Here is a 20,783-nt window from a genome sequence, read left to right as displayed (position 1 = left end):
TTTTTAATTAAATTAACCAAAAGTTTATCTATTTTATTGATTTTTCATAAAACCAGCTCTTAGTTTTATTTATTAGTTCAGTAGTTTTCTTAATTTCAATTTTATTAATTTTTCATTTGGTTTTCAATATTTCTAATTTGGTGTTTAATTAAGGATTTTTAATTTGTTTTTTTTCTAGTTTTTTTAGTTGTATGCCCAATTCATTGATCTCCTCTTTTTCTATTTTATTTATGTAAGCATTTAGAGATATAAAACTTCCCCTAAGAACTGCTTTCGCTGCAACCCATAAGTTTTGGTATGTTGTCTCATTATTGTCATTCTCTTGAATGAAGTTATCGATTGTTTCTATGATTTGTTGTTTGACCCAATCATTTTTTAGGATTAGATTATTTAGTTTCCAATTATTTTTTAGTCTATCTTTCCATGGCCCTTTATTACATATAATTTTTATTGCATCATGATCTGAAAAGGATGCATTTAGTATTTCTGCCTTTCTGCACTGGACTGTGAGGGTTTTATGCCCTAGTACATGGTCAATTTTTGTGTATGTGCCATGTACTGCAGAAAAAAAGTATATTCCTTTCTATCCCCATTCAGTTTTCTCCAGAGGTCTATCATACCTATCTTTTCTAATGTTTTATTCACCTCCTTAACTTCTTTCTTGTTTATTTTGTGGTTAGTTTTATCTAGTTCAGAGAGGGGGAGATTGCGGTCCCCCACTAGTATAGTTTTGCTGTCTATTCTTCCTGTAACTCCATGAATTTCTCCTTTAAGAATTTGGATGCTATGCCATTTGGTGCATATATGTTTAGTAATGATATTACTTGATTGTCTATGGTGCCTTTTAGCAGGATGTAGTTTCCTTCCTTATCTCTTTTAATAAGATCTATTTTTGTTTTTGCTTTGTCTGAGATCAGGATTGCTACCCCTGCTTTTTTTACTTCAGTTTAAGCATAATATATTCTGCTCTATCCTTTTACCTTTACCCTGTGTGTGTCGCTCTTTTTCAAATGTGTTTCCTCTAAACAATATGTTGTAGAATTATGGTTTTTAATCCATCACTGTTATACTTTTCACAGTAGCTCCTCTGGTATGCTTCTCATTATACAAAATCAGTCACAATGACATTATTAACTCAATGAGAAGGCAAACAAAAAGAATCATAATATTTACTCAATAAAATGTAAAAGCAAGAATAATAGTAGCATTTATGTCTGTGGCAGTCTGTGGCAACCTAGTAGTAAAGCACATGAGTAGAGAAACCCATATTCTAAGACAATTCACAAAACTGTACTACATGTAGGCCTTGAATGTCCTTGATCTCTTCAGAGATCACCTACTGGGCAAAAACATTTCTCTGCCCTACTTCCCTTATGGTTTTCACAGCTCTTTTGTTGAACAGACCCACTTTTTTGTCACTTTTCATTTACCCAGGTACCCTTAGCATGGTATTGAAAATGACATATGCTCTTTCAGCAAAAACCATATTGGTATAGTTTTCAGCAAAAGAGTAAAGATCACCTTTCTTCCCCTCCTCCCTCTTCTCTTAAGTTACTGAGGCTAATGGAGCAACACAAACATCCCTGAGAAGTTTCCCCTTTTCTCAAGCCATAGATGGGTCTAGAAGGCAATTAGCCCAGGCAGCTCTTCAAACAGCGAAGGATATTGCCTTCCTTTCAATTAGATTTCAACACTCTCATCCAATCAAACAGCTCCCTAGATCAGCTGCAGAGTTAGCTTGTCAGCTTGGTTTAGCTCCTGTCAGTTTTCTATCTTCTATAAACAGTTTCTCCTTTGCTCTCTCTCCTTCTCTCATCTAATCTCAACAGTGATCATACCATGTTCCCCAAACAGTTATCTGATTGACAGTTTATCAGCTATTTCCTTCAAAACTCTGAAGGTAATATGTAAATGAGCTGATGGGCCACAGTACACTATAGTCATCTTTACTTTAGTTAGTACTTTTCTTTCAAACAGGTCCCCTTGGCATAGTTATCTGAAAAGCAATTTTCTCTCAAGTCCATAAAATAGTCCATGTCTCTCCTTGAGAATTTTTAGCTAATGGGCTGTGTTTCTTCTCAAGTCATTTTGTCAATGTTCCACACATAAATATTCTTTTTCTGCCCTATTTAGAAACCTAAATGTCTACATAATAAAAGTTCAATACCTTATATTTGCATGCATATATGCAAAGCTCAAAGTACTATATAAATGTCAGCTATGGTGTTATTACTTGGCAAACTTAACTTAGCGATGATACAATGACAAGAAACACATTTATAAGATAAGTGCATTTTATCTTTATTCCTGTATTATTTAGATTGCCAAAGATAGTATTACAAATTTTAAAGGTTATAACAAATGCTTGAATAATGCTAAAAAAAAAAAGAATCCTACACAGAACGAGCCCCAAGTCTCCAACTCTGTAATCTAAAAGGTGAGGCAATACACAGGCAGCCACTGCCACTGGATACTTACAACATGAAATCTTGTTCCCAGCAAGGTTGATCCCCTCTAACTGCGACTGTTGTGCTTTTCACATTTTGTACTTTCAGGGTCACATACGTATTAAATTTCTCTAAAGAAAAGGATATAAAAGTTGAAGATTGAAGAGTTTAATTATTATAATGTAAGTCCCATGAAGCCTTTAATTAATACTTCAAAAGATAAGTGAATTTCATTAGTGCATCATCAAGCCCTTCCATGCCCCAACAGTCATTTTCATGAATTGCCATGGTCAAAAAAAATAGATCACTTGACTGCCAACTTTCTGGTCACATGTCTCTCTGAACATAGTTAGGCGAGTGCTCACAAACAAAGAACATTTCTGGACAAGCATTTAAAGCCTTTTCATAGTCTGTAACTCCATCAGCATAGCCTTAAAAAATTCAGGCCACCATTATGTCATGATGATGCACCTGAGCAGGATTTTCATGGAAAAGTAACATTACATTCCAATGAAATTATTTTTAAAAGTCTGGAAACTATTCACTGTTTAAAGGGAAAATATGGTTAAATTAATACCCTGAAAATCAAATCAAATCAAATCCAACAAATATTCATAACCACTGCTGTGAGTAGGGTACTATAGAGTAACAAAGAAGCATTATTACCTTGATTTTGCTTTTACAGAGATTGTGACAGATATAGTTAAAGAAATAAGGCACAACAGAAAGGGAAGTCTAACTATTCAGAGCCCAAAGAGCACTTGACTTCTTTTCTAAGATAATCTAGTAATAAGAAGTCTTTGGGAATGCTTATGCATAAAGGCCAGCATAGCTTTGTTTTCATTTTTTTAAAGGTAATTTATGCCAGAGCAGCTAGGTGGCGCAGTGGATACAGCACTGGCCCTGGAGTCAAGCCTTAGACACATACCACTTACTAGCTGTGTGACACTGGGCAAGTCATTTAACCCCAATTGCCTCACCAAAAAATAATAATTTGTGATAATAGCCACAAAAAAATGGCATAGGAAGTGATTTAGTTATTTCAGTCACAAGTAAACTAAAGAGCATGACTACAGCTTACATTATACTTCTGAGTAGTCCTCTACAATTATAGTGACATGTTTTCCAAGCCAAAAATCAGGACATGTAGTTTAAAAAAGAATTTCCCTTTCCCAAAGCCTCATTAAAAATATTTTTTTTACTTAAAATTTGTACTAACTAGGAAAATTCAGGCTATATGGTTGTTTTATCAACAATCTACCAACCTCCACAAAGACATCACATAATAAGATTTTCTGTATCTTCTGTAAACTTTTTCAAAGATAGGACAGAATTGCCCTAGGCCCCTCCGCTGACTACCAGGTCACTCTTTTCACACATTTTTGGAAAATTAGGCTGATGACATCAAGTCAATCAAAGCATATGCCCTAAACATTCTAGAATCACACAACTATGGTTCATCTGAGCCACTAAAAGCATTTGTTAAAAAAAAATTTCCAGCCAACATGCCTTCCTGAACAGAAGCAGACAGCTCAGTTCCTACTTATCCAATCCACGAGAAACCTGAAATTTGTACTTTATCAAATAATGATTAAGAAATTCAATGGAAAAACCACAGTTGGTGACATTTTCTACCCCAGAAACACCAAAAAAAAAAAAACCCCAAACCTCAGCCAGAAGCCCACAGGCAATAGGACAGGGGGCCACCAGAAAAAGCAGAGGCAGTACAGGCAAACTAGTGGGCTGACTGACAGCATGGCTAGAGATGTACACAAGACAGTAAGAGCAGAGGGCTCCCTTGAAAAAAGCCCCAGAATTGTTAGAAATCAACACTGAAGAACTTACAAGCCCCATGAAGCAACTAGAAACTATGGTAGCACTCATATTAGGAAAAGCTAGGGGCTTTAATGTCCCTAACACCCTATCCTGAGATGTCATTGAAGGCTCTGAAGATACTGAATTCTGAACCTCAAAAATCTAGGAGTATCTGTGAGAGATGGAGGTCAGCACAGGAACCCAGGTTAGAACCAAACTAGGCCAACCATTCAATACAAAGTAGACCTTGGCTGTGATACAAAGCCCCATTTCCAAAACTAAAAGTGGAAAGAGGAGTAAATAAAGAAGATACAAGTATAAGAAATTATCATATATCTACACATGTCCCAAAGGAAAGCAACTATATTTTACTATAGCAAACAGAGGGAAAAAATGAATTTTCCATTTCCTTCAAGGCCTATAAAAATACGTCAAAGAAATGAAGCAAAAGATTTTAGAAAAATTAAATAAAACCTCTGAAGAAAAGAACTGAATGGAGAAAAAATAGTTTAAAAGAGAAAGTAATAGACTCCCTGTTTGAATTTCCCTTCTGGTTGAGCCCATGCTGGCTCCTAGTGATCACTGCTTTCTTCTTCAAGGGCTCACAAACCATCTATTTAAAAATTCATTTCATAAATTTTCTAGAGATTAATGTAAAGTTGTTTGGGATTCTTTTGGGGGGAGGAGAGAATCTAGACTTGTGATTTCATAGCAATATGACAAGCATTTATTAAGCACTTACTGTGTGTCAGAAACTCTGCTAAGTAATGGATAAATATAAGTAAAACCTCTAGCTTACAGTATCAGAGAAATATCTGGGGCAGTAAGAGTTAAGTGACTCATCCATGCTAACACAGGTAGTATGAGTCAGAGGAAAGCTTGTACTCAGGTCTTCTCGACTTCAAGGTCAGTCCTATGCACTATGCCGCTCTGCTTCTGATGTAGTTCCAAGGCAAAGAGGAGCACCAGCACTTGCAGCTGCAGGAGAGGAGGGGACCTGGTCATACTTCTAGAGCCAAGAGAACTATAGGGAAGCAAGGGACCTTCCTGAGTACAGACCAGAGCACAGACAAGGAGAGCAATGATCACATTTCTCTCCAGATCACACCACCTTGGAAACAATGAAAACTTGCAGAACTGCGCCCCACCCCACCCCAAACTAGCTCTGAAGATAGCAGCACAAAAAGCTAGAAGCTTGGGACAGTGCCTATCTACCCCTACATAAGCCGAGCCCAACTTTAACATAAAGTTCAAAGTCAAGTAATAGGTTGGGAAAATGAGCAAACAACAACAATAACAAAGGCCACAAAAAGCTCTTATGGTGGCAAGGAAGACCAAGACATAAACTCAGAAGAAGACAACAATGTGAAAACAACTACAATCAAAGCTTCAAAGAAAAATGCTAATTGGACATGAGTCTAACAAGAACTATTGGAAGCATTAAAGAGAGGATAAGAGTGGTAGAGAAAAAATTGGGAAAAGAAATGAGTGACACAAGGAAATTATGAAGAGAATAAACAACTTGGTAAAAGATGCATAAAAGCTCACTGAAGACAACTCCTTAAAAAGCAGAATAGTCCAAATGGAAAAGGAGGTTATGAAAATTCACTGAAGAAAAGAACTTCTTAAAAAGCAAACTTGGCCAAATGGGAAAAGAGGTACAAAAGCTCAATGAAGAAAATAATTATTCCTTAAAAGTTAGAATTGGGCAAGTGGAAGCTGATGACTCTGTGAGATATCAAGCAAGAAACAATAAAACTAAGTCAAAAAATAAAAGAAGAAAATGTGAAATATCTCATTGGAAAAACAACTAACCTGGAAAATAGATCCGATAGAGATAATTTAAGAATTATTGGACTGCCTAAAAGCCACAAGCAAAAAAAAAAAAGCCTAGATAGTATATTTCAACAAATTATAAAGGAAAACTGCCCCAATATCTTAGATCCAGAGGGTAAAATAGAAATCAAAAGAATCCACCAATCACCTCCTGAAAGAGATCCCAAAATGAAAACTCCCAGGAATATTACAGCCAAATTCCAGAGCTTCCAGGCCACGGAGAAAATGTTGCAAGCATCCAAAAAGAAACAATGCAAATGCTGTGTAGCCACAGTCAGGATCACACAAAATTTAGCAGCTTCCATGTTAAAGGAATGGAATGTTTGGAATATTATTGTACCGGAAGGTAAAGGAGCTAGGATTGCAACCAAGAATCATCTACCCAGCAAAACTGAGTATAATTCTTCAAGGGGAAAAATAAACATTTAAAGAAATAGAGGACTTTCAAGAACTCCTGATGAAAAGGCCACAGCTGAAAAGAAAATCTGATATTCAAACAGAAGACTGAAGAGGAGCATAAAAAGGTAAACATGAAAGAACAGTCTTAAGGAACTCAATAAAGTTAAACTGTTTACATTCCTATATGGGAAGATAACACATGTAACTCTTGTGGTCTTTGTCATTATTAGGGCAGTTAGAAGGAGTCTACATAGAGGGCATGAGCATGAGTTGATTATGTTGCAATAATCTCATAAAAAAAAATGAAGGGGTGAGAAAAAGGGACTCACCAAGGAGAAAAGGAAAAATTATCTCACATAAAAGAGGCCCACAAAGAAGAGCTTTTATAGTGGAGGAGAAACTACAGGGATGGCGGGCAATGTTTGAACCTCACTTTCATTCCAATTGGTTCAAAGAGGGAAGAATATATATGCACACTCACTTGGGTATAGAAATCTATCTTACCCAATAGGGAAATAGGAAGGGAAAAGGATAGGAGAACAAGAGAGAGGCACGGCTGATAAAAAGGAGGGCAGATTAAGGGAGGCAGTGGTTCAAAGCAAAACAGACTTTTAAGGAGAAGCAAGAGAAAAAGAGACAGAAGAAAATATGATGGAGGGAAATACACACTTAGAACTCATAACTATGAATGTGAATGGGATAAGCTCACTTATAAAATGGAAGCAGAGAGCAGAATGAACTAGAAACAAGAATTCAACATGTTATTTACAAGAGACACACTTGAAACAGAAAGACACACACAGAGTTAAAATAAGTGGCTGGAGCAAAATCTATTATGCTTCAGCTGAACTAAAAAAAAAGACAGGGGTAGTAATCATGACCTCAGATAAAACAAAAGCAGAAAATAGACCTAATTAAAAGAGATAATCAGGGAAACTATGTTTTGCTCAAAGGTACCATAGACATTGAAGTAATATCAAAAAATTTACAGCAAGTTTCTCTGATTCATTTCTCAAATATACAGGGAACAGAGTCAAATTTATAAAAATAAAAGCCATTTTCCAATTGATAAATGCTCAAAGGATATGACGAGGCAGTTTTCAGAAGAAACTGAAGCTATCTATAGTTATATAAAAAAAGTTCTAAATTACCATTAATTAGAAAAATGTAAATGAAAACAACCCTGAGGTACCATCTTACACCTATCAGAAATAACAGATGCTAGAGGGGATAAGGTAAAATAGGTACACTAATAAACTGTTGGTGGAGTTGTGAACTGGTCCAATCATTCTAGAGAACAATTTGGAACTACGTTTAATAGGCTATAAAACTATGCATACCCTTTGACCCAGCAATATCACAACTAGGTCTATATCCCAATGAGAGCAATGGAAAAAGAAAACAACCTATATATACAAAAATATTTATAGCAGCTCTTTTTGCATTGACAAAGAATTGGAAACTGAGGGGGATAGTTAACAACTGGGGAACGACTGACCGAGTAATAACATGTGATTTTGATGGAGTACTATTGTGCTACATGAAATAATGGGGGGGGGGGGGGTTTTCAGAAAAAAATATGGCAAGATCTACATGAACTGATGCAAAGTGAAGTGAAAAGAACCAGGAGATTATTATGTACAGTAACAGCAATGTTGTAATGATGGTCAACTGTGAATGACTTAGCTGTTCTCAGCAATATAATGATCCAAGACAAATCCAAAGGACTTTTGATGAAAAAATGCTATCCACCCCTAGAACGAGAATGATGAAATCTGAGTGCAAATGGAAGTATAATTTTCTCTGCTTTTGCTTTTTTTTTTTTGCCATATGGCTAATGTGGAATAGGTTTTGCATGATTTCACACGTATGATTGATATCATTTTGCTTGCCTTCTCAGTGGGGGAGGGGGTGGGAGGGAGGGAGAGAATTTGGAACTCAAAATAGAAAATAGAAAAGACGTTATAAATAAATGTTTAAAATTTTAGTGGTTAAATATGCTTTATTTTTTGATAGATGGGACAAGCAAAAATAATTATGTTAGTAATTAATTGTTCAGTTAATTTTATATATGTAGTTAGCCAAGCATATGAATTTTTTTTAGCTACTTTACTGAAAGATCCACAAGACAACAATCAATAATGGGTCCTAACTCAGTGAACATTTTAATATTAATCACAGTAATCACTTTTAGGATAGAGACTGAACCTGTGAGTTCATTGGTATAGTGACCTCCAAGGTAAGAAAGTTCCCACTACCAGTGCAGGCCTGCATCTTCTCTATAATTTATAGACTCAGAGTTTGCCTGGAATACTGAAAGGTTTTGACTTGCCCAGGGCTACACAGTACTGTCTGAGGCAGTACTTGAAACCTAGGTCTTCCTGCTTCCAAGGCCAACTCTCTATTTACTCTGCCACACTGCCTCTCAAAATTTTTACTGCTTTTTAATATGGTTTCTTTGGTGGAGTTATTTTATTCCATACTTTATTTGAAACTGTATTGCTACTATTACATTTTGTTTGCAAAACTAGTTTTATACAATCATATTCCAGCCAGGATTAGGAGCTCTTCTCCAAGCTCTAGCTACTACCTCTTGTCTCTGTGCATTGGTGTAGTCTGTCCCCCAAACCTGGGATGCCTTTCTTCATTTCAAACTGTCCAAAGCATCCTTTTTCTCAAAGTTCAGCTGAGATACCACCTCTTCCTGATTCTCCTGGATCCAGGTTCTCTCCCACTTACATTTGTCTTGAGTTCTTTACATTCATCCTGACCCTGAACTCATTATACCCTCACCCCGCATGTAATTTTGTGGCATGTCACTCCTTTTAAGTTCCTTGAGTTACTTTTGTAATGTCAGGTTCTAATCAATAACCACATATTGTGATCTTGCTATGTGTCAGGTACAATGCTAGGTGTTTAAGACACTAATACAAAAGTGAGACAGTACCTTTCCTCAAGGAGTTTATATTTCACCAGGGGGAAGGTAGTGTGTTCACAGATGAGTAAAAACATAGGTTATATACAAAATACGTAGTGATTTGAATTGGGACTAACAAATAGGGGAATCAGGAAAGGCTTCTTGGAGAAAAAGAATTTCAGGCATGGGACATAGTCTGTGCAAAGACACAGAAAAAGGAAATGGTATTTTACCATATGGGAAACTTCAATTGTGTCTGGGACATTTAGTGCATGAGGAAAAGTAACATGTGGTCAGCCTGGAAAGGTAGGCTAGAACCAAATCAAGAAGGGTTGATTTAAATGCAAAATACATAGTGGATTTTGTGTTTGATCCTAAAGGCAGTGGAGAGCCACTGAAACTCCCTGAGGAAAAGAATGATATGGTCAGCAGCTGAACAGAGGATGGAGTACAAAAGGAAGAGTTAGATACAAGGGGACCAATGAGGAGGCTACTGTGCTAATTCTGGCAAGTGGCAAGGAGGACCTCATTAGATAGGGCAGGGACTATCATTTGCCTCTTTTTTTGTATCTCCAGAGCTTGGCACAGTACCTGGCATATAGTAGTCACTTAGTAAATGTTTACTGAATGAATGAATGTATGCCTACTAATCATTCTGGGATCATGATGTCACCAATAGGGTAATGTTCCTTAAATGACTGTTTAGTTAAGCCAAGAATGAGCTTCAGAGTGAACAGCTTTGATCAATAATAATAGATTAAAAATGTAAACTAAGGAATCCTAGTAGGATTATAATCAATAAAGTAGACAAAGGAACAAGAGCACAAGATAGAAAGCTACCAGAATAAACATAACTAGGCTGAGAGATCTGGGGCAGGCTGGTCAAGGGTACAAGTTCATCCTGAATTGGAAGTAGGAACTTGAATATAGCAGAGACCTCCTGCTTGCTTATTCTGCTGGAAGTCAATGAAAACTATGTGGATAGTGAGAGAAATGATTATTTCGCTCTTATATTAATAGCCATTTACTATTGGGGAGATCCAGGAATTTTTTCCTTTCTATTTTCTCATTCAGAAATCAGTCCCTTGTAGGCTATTCAGCCAGCATTTGAAGGACATAGCTGATAATGAAATTGGATTAACTTTCTCCTCAATCTTCTTCAGACCCTGAGTGGGGTCTTCTCAGGCTTGGGTGGAGGTGGATTCTTTGTGAACACTGCCCCTGGCTGGGGTGGTCTCAGACTAAAAATGACAAAATCAGTCCTGTCCTGTAGCCTCTCATTAGAATAAATTTACCTCTCACTATAATATTCATTCTCTCATTAATTTTGCTGTCCGTCAGGAACATCCCCTCTACTAAGGGCATATAAGCATCAATCAATAGGCCATCATGATCTGTCTTTGGTTCACAAGAGATAGGCAAATGACCAATTTATTAGTTACTTGCTAGTCATAATTAATGAAATGATTAATTACCCAGAAATTGTGTCTCTCAAGTTTTTCATCCTTCAAAATAGAATTAGTGGCAGAAAGACTACAGTAGGTCCTCTCTCTGTATTCAGGAGATTCATAAAGGTACCCTCAAGGACCAACAGCAAAAATGGAGAGTGGGGAGAGGGACTGTAGGCAAGAGGAAATGGACCAAGTATGTATGTGAATACACACATGTCTCTGACTGCCTAGCCACATAGAGTTTATAACCTCATTAACCCCTACATCTCTATTAAGATAGCTTTTATTGCCCTCAAAAATATTGGCTTGAGTCTATTATATACATGCAATACTAGGGGATTAAGCTTCAGGAAGGGGACCCAACTCTTACAGGGTAGAAGAAAAGAAAAGAAGAATATGTTGAATTATGCCATTTAATGTTAAGTGTAACTTGGAGGTGACAATAAGTTTCTTAAGAATACCAACAATATAAAATAAGAAGTACACAGTTTCAGCACAGAGGAATACTTGTTAAAAACAAACAAACAAATATGTGAATAGTCCAAGAAACAAGGATTTTTTTTTTGCTGAAGGGCTGAGATTATCTAATCAAATTTCATTTCACAGAGCTTTGTACACAGTAGGCCCTTAAAGATAGTTACTTACTATATTAATGTTAGAGACAAAGAAAGAGGTCCAGAAAGTTTTAGTGACTTCAAATGCTTTTCTTTTAAAAGGCAAGAACCAGGAACCACTTACAACAGAGTCAACCAAACTGTTTTGTGTGTGTGTGTGTGTGTGTGTGTGTGTGTGTGTGTGTGTGTGTGTGTGTGTTTAAGCCTCCCAATTTTATTTCTGTATGAACAGATAAGTGATTTGGCCTAAGGTTATATGAGAAGTCAAAAATGAAACCAGAGTTGCTTATTCCCATCTTACAAAATGGAGATGAAAGAATAATTTAATTTTGTGACTAAATTGGGGTCTAGACAAATTGAATAACAAATTACTGTTTTGTAAATTAAGTTATATCAGATTCAAATTGAGCTCGTCTGGAGCTTATATTATCTACTTTAGTGCACTCAGTCCTATAATTCTGTTGTGTCTCTACCAATTGATTAACAAGTTATAAATGTCTATACAGACATAAAACACTAAAAGAATTGTAAATCTTCAAACGAATTTTCTTTGTTAGGTCTTAAAACAACCTTCTAGACTAACCTATTCTACAATCTTTAACAAACTTATCACATTTACTCCTTTTAATTATTTAAAAAAATCAAGGTTAGGGTTAGGTCAGGATTAAAATCAGAGTTTAAGACTTAGGTTTAGGGTTGCATACAGGCTCTTGTTAAACAAATAGCTACCAAGTATAGTGATCATTTCAAAAGCAGGAAGCTGAGAACATAGAACTTGATGAAAACAAGAAAAGAGTCCCAAGATAGGACAACGACAGCACAGAAAATTCAAAACAAACAAACAAACAAAAAAAAAATCCAACTCACAAGGAAGCGTAAAATGCATGTAAAACAACTTGGCTGTATAATATAAGCTAAGCATTGTTATAAATATTAATTTAAAAGTCAATTTAAAACACTATTAGGGAGGCAGCAAGGTGGTGCAGTGGACAGAGCACCGGTCCTGAAGAAAAGAGGACCTGAGTTCAAATCTGACCTCACACCAAACACTTAACACTTACTGGCTATGGCACCCTGGGCAAGCCACTTAACCCCAACTGCCTTTAAATTTAAAAAAACAACACTATTACAAATGGTTATTAGAATCATCTGCAATGAAATAATAAACTAAATGAAATAATATGCTCACCTAGTCAGAAAATGGAAAAGAACCAAGAAGAAAATATCTTCCCTCTCCCTTTTTGCCTGTTAATTCTTTGAAACTCAACTTAAATATCACCTATTCCAGAATACTTTCCCCAATTTCTTCTCAGGAAGGATTTTCCTCTCCTTTAATTGCCATAGCATTTTGCTCCTCTCTTTCTCTCTCTCTCTCTCTCTCTGCTTTGTAGTTTAATTATTTGCGAATGTCACATCCCTTGTGAGGCTGTGAGATCCATGAGGGCAGGAACTGTAATATCTAAGCTTTGTACCTCCCCTACCATAGTATACAACAGTCAACAGATATTTAATTAAGTACCTACCATGTGCTGCAGATACAAAGAAAGGCAAACAACAGTCCCTGCTCTCAAAGAGCTCTCAATCTAATGGAGGAGACAACATGTAAACAATAAGGCACAAACAGGATAGAGAGGATAACCCGGAAATAACCTGCAAGGGAAGGCTTTAACATTAAAAGAGATGAAAAAAGGTACTTGCAGAAAGGGGGGAATTTAGCTGAAAACTGAAGAAGTCAGGAAAGAAGAAATGAAGGAAGGAGCAAATCCAGACATTGGGAGCAGACATGCTCAGAATGCTCAGAATCTGGAGATGAGTGTCTTGTGCAAGGAACAGCAAAGAGGCCTGTGTCACTGCAGCACACAAGGTCCTTAATAAATTCAGCAGTAACATGTATAATTGATACACTGCTTGCCTTCTTAATGGGTGGGGGAGAGCCTGGAGGGAGGGGAGAATTTGAAACTGAAAATTTTTAAAAAGTCAATGTTAAAAAATATATTAAAAAATTTTTTTAAATAAAAAAAATAAATGCAGCAGTAGAGTACAGTAGAAAGAGACCTGTACTTGAAGTTAAGGAACCTTACAGATCACCTAGTCCAACCCCTTCATTTTATAATTAGGAAGGAAACTGAGGCCCAGGGAGGTTCAGGTGCTTGCCCAAAATTAACACAAAAGTAGTTAAGTAGCACAGCGAGGATTCCAATGCAGGTCTTCTAACTCTAAATCTAGCATTCTTTTCCCTGCGCTTTTTGTCTCTTAGAGTAAATTTGTGTCCTGGCACTGTACTTAGACGATGGACAGTCTGGGTCTGGGTTTTTGTCGTTGCTGTTGTTTGGCTATTTGTTGCCTGCATTCCTGAGATATCATGTGTTGGTCCAAACTCCCAAGATGCAATGACTATGTAGATAATGGCCATTTGTGTAGAGGTATGGGCTCTCTAACTCTGGGAATACACATATGAAGAAGTCTCACAGATTCCAGCCCATAAATGCTGATTAACAAAGGTCAAGCATTTCAACCCTCATTTCAACCATTCCATGTCTTAACCAACTACTGCCTTAGGACCCCTGAGAAAAAGGTAAGGAAATACAGAAGTATCAGGGAAAAAAAAGGTCTTTTTTTCCTATTTTTCTATATAAGGTGTAATCAAATTTAGCCCCTCCTTAGTCATACTGACATCTCATGAGCTGAATCTATGGGTCCTAACATATGCAGGGACACTAATAAGTAGCACGAGATTCAATCTCTATACTGATGACACCTTTCCCAATGAGAAGTACCCAAGGGAACAGAAGCAGAAATGCCTTCCAGAGCATCTCCAAGAAATGGTCATCCAGCTCTGGTTGAAGATATACAATAATATACTCTTGGAGGCAGCAGCCCATGCTACTTCTGGATACCTGTTAGGAAGGGTTCCCCTCACGGGAAACCAAAATCTGATCTTCCCCTAAATTTTGCCCACTGCTCCTAGCTCTTCCTGTGATCAAAAAGGAAGCAGTACGCTATCTTCAGCAGATGAGAGTGGCGTGATAAAGCCCCCAGCTCTTGCCATCTGTCTCGTTTATTGTATAAATCATAAACAATAGACAGGAAGATATATGTGCACACACACCCCAGAGAATATGTAAAAGGGCAGGAATATGTCATGTCTCCTGTGTACACTGGAGACCCCACTACAATGCTGGCCATGAGACTTGCTGATTATATCAGTATCTGGGTCTGATTCTACCCTGATGAACACCTGTTACCCTACTGTTGACCAAAATGAGGCTTCTTGCTTTTCCCCCCCAGAACTTGTAAACTATGAAGCAAAGAAAGTTGTACACCGAATAGCCACAGTTCTTTTTTGTTTACTCATCTAAATCTAATCCAAGTAAAACAGATGTTATTTATGCATTACCAAATGGTAAGAATCTTGAATTTCTACTGAATACAAGATAGAAAAATCAGGTAGAGCAAAAGCAGCAGCTTAGTATCAACCACACCAAAAGAATAATGGAAGCGAAGCTGTATTTAAAATGAGTAATCAACAAAGTAGGTGCTATTCATTTCCATTCAGTGAACCCCATGTCTCCAAATGTGGAGTGATTCATGCCGGCCAATTACATTAATACATAGACTACAGATTAGGAAAGGAAAATTTTTGCTTCCATAGTGCTTATCATTCTAAGCATACTACATGTCATAGCCATGACATTACATGTCATAGCCAACTGAACACTGCACTGAGGAGTGAGGAAAACCAGGGTTCAAATCCCTGTTCAAATTTAAGTTTCTTGCAAGTAGGGATTATTTCATTAATTGTATTCATATCCCCAGCAACTAATCAAAAGCCTGGTATGTTGGATACTTTAGATGCTTGCTGATTGGTTGGTCCTGCCTCTGACGTTCACTAGTTGGGTAACCTTGGTCAAGTCATTTAAGAATTCTAAGCCTCAATTTTGCTCATCTGGAAAATAAATAAATACAGATTATCATACCCATGGTACTTTCCTAATAGGACTATAACAAGGCTCAAAATATTATGCGATATTACATAAACATCAGTTATTATTATTACTCCACTCATTTAAAGACATGGAAAAATAAGAGAGGAACCAAGGAAAAATTATTAAGAGCTAGAAGCAGGCTCTGTGCAGAGACACGAAAGAATCTGGGGGTAGGCAGAGGAGTATTTTCAGTGTCAACTATAAAGACAGTTATTACCAAGAGAATAATACTAGCACTCTTGCTTTATAGGCAGAACCACAAAGAGTTTTCCACCAGAGGAATATGAACAGATTGGGTTTTTTTACAGCTTGAAAGTGTTTCCCAGTGGTCTTTCAGGGAGAGGTTAGGAAACATTCTCATTTCACTCCTTCCTGGACCAGCAAGTCAGATACCTGAAGAAGCAGGCTGGACCAACATTACATGCCACATCAGAAAGAAAGTGAAGGTACCCAAGACCAATAAATATAAGAGTCAATGGGGTCTTAATGGCAGCTGTCCCTGATACTTAATTGATACTCATTATATGGATACATTTTAACATAAGCCTACTATCTAAATCAAGAATTGAGTCCATACAGAAGCCAGACTAAAAAATGGTACTTGTACTATACTAAAGGGCAGGGATATTCACTCCTACAACCAGGATGTTGAGAGCACACTATCCCTACCTATGGTAGTACACTCAAATTTTTATTAAGCTCCTACTACATAGAAAACACTGAGTGGGGGGAAGAGGTATATTGTGGGGAAAACTCCTAGGAGACCTAGTAACTTGACCCTGCTTTAATCAAGGACAAACTATACCTGTGGGATTTCTCACTCTGCCTGTGGAAGCAAGCATACACTCGGGAATCCTGGTTTTCCTGCCCACCCCCACCCCTACCTCCAAAACACACAGTCCAAAGTATAAAAGTGAAAAGGACCTGTATGTACGAAAATATTTATAGCACCTCTTTTTGTGGTGGCAAAGAATTGAAAATTATGAGGACGCCCATCAATTGGGGAATAGCTTGTTAGTTGTGTTATATGATTGTGATGGAATACTATTTTGCTATAAGAAATGATAAGCAGAATGCTTCTCAGAAAAACCTGGAAAGACTTACATAAACTGATGCGAAGTGACATGAGCAGAATCAGGAAAACATTGTACACAGTAGCAGCAATATTGTATGATGATTGTATGATGTGAATGACTTAGCTATTCTCAGCAGTACAACAAACCAAGACAGTTCTGAAGGACTGGTTTTTTTTTTAAGGCAATTAGGGTTAAGTGACTTGCCCAGGGTCACACAGCTAGTAAGTGTCAAGTGTTTGGTCTGAGGCCAGATTTGAACTCAGGTCCTCCTGACTTCAGGGCTGGTGCTCTATCCACTGCGCCACCTAGCTGCCCCCTCTGAAGGACTTAATGATGAAAAATGCTATCTACCTCCAGAGAAAGAACTGATGGGGTCTAAATGCGGAGTTGAAAGCATACTTTTAAAAACTTTATTTTTCTTGGGGGGGAGGGGTTGGTCTGTGTTTTCTTTAACAACATGACTAATATGAAAACATGTTTTACATCACTGCACATGTATAACCTCTATCAAATTGCTTGCCTTCTCAATGAGGAAACAGGAGAGGGAGGGAAGAAGAGAATATGGAACTCAATTTTTTAAAATGAACGTTAAAAATTGTTTTTACATGTAATTGGGGAAAAAAAATTTAAGTATAGAAGAGGGCTAAGAATAACAGCTTCTGTTCCAGGATGAAAGGTTATTCAATGTCTCTTTGCTTTCTACTGCCCCTATCTCTGACCTGCCAGATACTGAATCCAAACTCCACGTACATAGACTTTTGAGATTGTCCAGCATTTTCTGATCCATATGAATTCAATCTGACTTGTGATTTCTACGCAGTCTTTCTAGTCCTGTCTAGTTCTCTATTTATCTGACCTTAGAAAACTGGTAGATGGGTCCTGCTGAGTCAGTAACCTGCTAGTCAGCCCTGAGCTGCTACCACCTATAATATGACAGACAGAAAACATAAAACTTAGTGTTCCTGCCCTCAACAAGCTTACAAACTAAATCATACACATGAAAAGTTAACTTAAAATAAAAAGCAGTAATATGTTGGGGATCTGTAAGGATGTAGAGGGCCACAGGCGGTTCATGAGGTCTCACTGATGGGCAGAGGCCCCTCTCGGGTGACTGATCTATGAGCAAAGGTCGTCTGGTTCGGTGCTCCATTCTATGGATCTTTAACAATCTTTAACTCTCCTAGTTCTTGTATGGTCATTAGCAGTCTATCTGGGATCGGAATCAGATAAGTGTACAGGACCGTGCATACACTGTCCTTAGCACAGCATGAGCTCTACGTCATTGTAACTTGATAAGAAGTTCCTGTTACTTTGCTACTTAAGTGAATGCTTTGCAAAAGTTAAATGGAGTTGCTTCCATCCTGCCTCCCACCTCATCAATGTGCATTCGAGATAGAAAATCAAGCTGGTCTTGATTCATCAGGTGATTGGGAAGTCCTAGGCCCTAGGTAAGCTCTATAGCCAAGTGAACTAGTTGTGTACAACAGTAATAGACAAACGAAAGAAAATTATGAACAAGAATGGTAAAGGGAAAGGGGGTGAAAATTAAGTGGGTTTTGAATGAGGGCTTGAAAATTACCTATAGGTAAAGATAATCAGGGGAGGGCACTCTTAGCAGGGAGACTGAATAAGTTATAAGAAGACACCCAGAGGCAGAAAAGCTCAGGGCAACTTTAGAGGACAATAAATAGCCCAGCAGGTTGCCTGGAGCAAATAGCTCATATGGGGTTATACTGTATAAAAGACAAGATTGGATTATGATTTCCTTGGCATATGGACAACTTCCACTGGTATAGACTGCAATTCCTCTGGGAGTTACAAAATTTATCACCTACATACAAATGAAAATTGAGACTGTGAAATACGCTGAAAAAAACAATGGATGTGGAGTCAGAGGGTTCGAATTCTGCCATATGACTTTGAGCAAGTCACTTCACTGGGCCTCAGTTTCCTTATTTATAAAATAAGAAGGCTGGATTCAATAATCGCTAAGGTCCATTTCAGTTCTAAATCTATGATCCCATGATCCATCCTATTCAAAGGCTCCCAAATCTTTATTTCCAGCTCCATTCTTTCTCTTTCCAAATTCTACGACTCTAACAGTAAATTTTCTAAATAGTAGTTTTCCTAACCATATAAGCTGTTTCCTCTACAACTTGGAATGTCTTCACACCCATCATTTGATGTATAATTTTTGGTGCTTAACAGTTTACTTATTGTATAACTTAAAATACCCAGAATCCTAGTAGTGGGAAAAGGCACATAACAAAATTGTCAGAAACAGATTCCAGATTTAAGTACTATGTCAATGACATGATGGGATTTACAAAAGCTTTCAGAGAGATCAAGTAAGGAAACAGCTACAGGTACACTTGCTGAGTTATTTTTGTCTTCACATCAGGAAAACCCAATCTAACTACTTGATTAAATTATTTTGGAACTTCAAGATAATCAGGAGTCATTTTAAATACTGCAGTAACACCCCTCTGTTCTTAGGGTTGTAATACATATTTTGTCAATATCTTAAAAGAATACACTCATTGGTTTGGAGACACTGACATTTCAAGGTTCAAATGAGCTAAAGTCTTGATGAAATTAGGAACTGCCATTCTGTGATATAACATCTTGACTTTTTGGAGCAGATGGCAAACAAGAGACCTCACTCAGCTCCTTAATATAATTGTTCCAAAAACACAGCTATCCCTTCTGTACTATGACTGCTGGAGATACATTTCAAACAGGAAGAAGTAATGAGCAGGTCAGAAGTGAGCATGGTGACTTTGAAATAGAAAGAGATGAAAGGCTGCTTCTGGCCAAACAAAGTGAAGTGACATCATGCATAATGGCTCTGAATAAAGACGCAATTCACCATGGAGTTCTGCATGACCACCAGACATTCTGTTTCTACACCCTAACCTAGTAAATACAGAAGAACATTGACATGTCACCAAGGCTTTATGTCATTCACATTATCAATGGTCAGCCAGCTGAATCAGTCCAACTAAGAAGAGGTTCAAAGAAATTATATGCCATCAAAAAGGGTTATAAAGGAACAATCAACCTCTTCCTCTGACAGAAATGTATATCTGTTATCTTTACAATTTGTTAAAGATATTAGGGTATTGAGAAATGGTTTTCTCAGCCATAAAATAAAGGCATTGTGATGTGGGGACAAAGAGTGCTCTAAGATTAAAAATAATACTAAGGGTTACTTTCCCAGGCCCCCTGAGAGGGTGTGAGGCTCATTCTGTAGCCCATCCTGTACCTTGAAATCCTGGAACTTGAGAACTTCTCAAGTCATTTTCCCCTTCTCTTGAAATGCCATACAACTTACACAAAAAGAATTGCCTTTGTGTCCCTTATCCTGTGTTCCCTATCCTGTCATTCATCTTTCTTATTCTGTTCTTAATCTCTAACCCCCATAAAAAACCCTAAAAATATATCATCTTCCTACAGGCTATATAATTTTCTGTCTACATAAGCCTGAGTCTTGTCCTATATTGACACCCTTTGTTTAGCTCCTTGCTGACCTCAGGCCTGTGAAGCTTTCATGAAATAAAGCTCCCAATGGCTACAGAGAAAGTCTAAGTGAATTTTTTCACACCTGAACCAGCTCTCCCAACTCTAAATCTCAACAACTGGACTAGAGATGCAAACCTTCAAGCATTATAAATGTTAGCTATTATTATTATTGCCATCATCATTATCAAATTGAATGGGATGTCCCAGTGAAGACTCAGTGTAATTAAGGTAATGAGTTCAGAAGGTAGTGTGAGAAATGAACTCTCAGAAGTGAAGGCTCCTCAAAGGGTCAAATAATTCTTGATTATTACTTTCAAAATCCTCCCCCACTTAGACCCTGTTTTTAAGCACTTAACAGAAAGAATAAGCCCTGTTCCACCCCCAACCTGAGCTTCTGGCCTCTTTCCTTGTCTTTGAGTTTGGGGCCTGGAATGCAAGCCTCACCTCCCAGTTAAGAGGATCGGAAGAAACTTTCAAGCTTAGAATGTAAGCCCACCCCCAGTTAAGGGGGTAAGGGATAGTGGTGGGTGGAAACTTGTTTGCCTGGTGGGTGGAGGCTTGTTTGCGTGGTGGGTGGAGACTTGCTTTCATAAGGCGGCCCCTGTTACTCCGTGTCTGTCTGTCTGTCTGTCTGTCTGTCTGTCTGTCTGTCTGTCTGTCTCTCTCTCTCTCTCTCTCTCTCTCTCTCTCTCTCTCTCTCTCTCCCCCCCCTCTCCCTCC

The 20,783-nt window shown here is 37.7% G+C and overlaps 1 protein-coding gene across 4 annotated transcripts in view; it reads right to left on the bottom strand.

Moving 5' to 3' along the window:
• Window positions 1–20,783, bottom strand: part of UNC13B (unc-13 homolog B) — a 315,105-nt gene that overhangs the window by 230,552 nt on the left and 63,770 nt on the right. For all 4 annotated transcript variants that reach the window (XM_020977063.2, XM_020977069.2, XM_020977064.2 and 1 more), the window contains exon 3: window positions 2,479–2,578. In XM_020977063.2, the coding sequence (XP_020832722.1) occupies window positions 2,479–2,578 (100 nt within the window). The remainder of the gene's footprint in view (window positions 1–2,478; window positions 2,579–20,783) is intronic.

This window comes from Phascolarctos cinereus, unplaced genomic scaffold, assembly GCF_003287225.1.
Source record: "Phascolarctos cinereus isolate Bilbo 61053 unplaced genomic scaffold, phaCin_HiC Scaffold_4;HRSCAF=312, whole genome shotgun sequence".
Classification (NCBI taxonomy): Eukaryota; Metazoa; Chordata; class Mammalia; order Diprotodontia; family Phascolarctidae; genus Phascolarctos; species Phascolarctos cinereus.
Note: the sequence above shows the minus strand (reverse complement) of the source record. Positions and strands in the feature narration are given on the sequence as shown.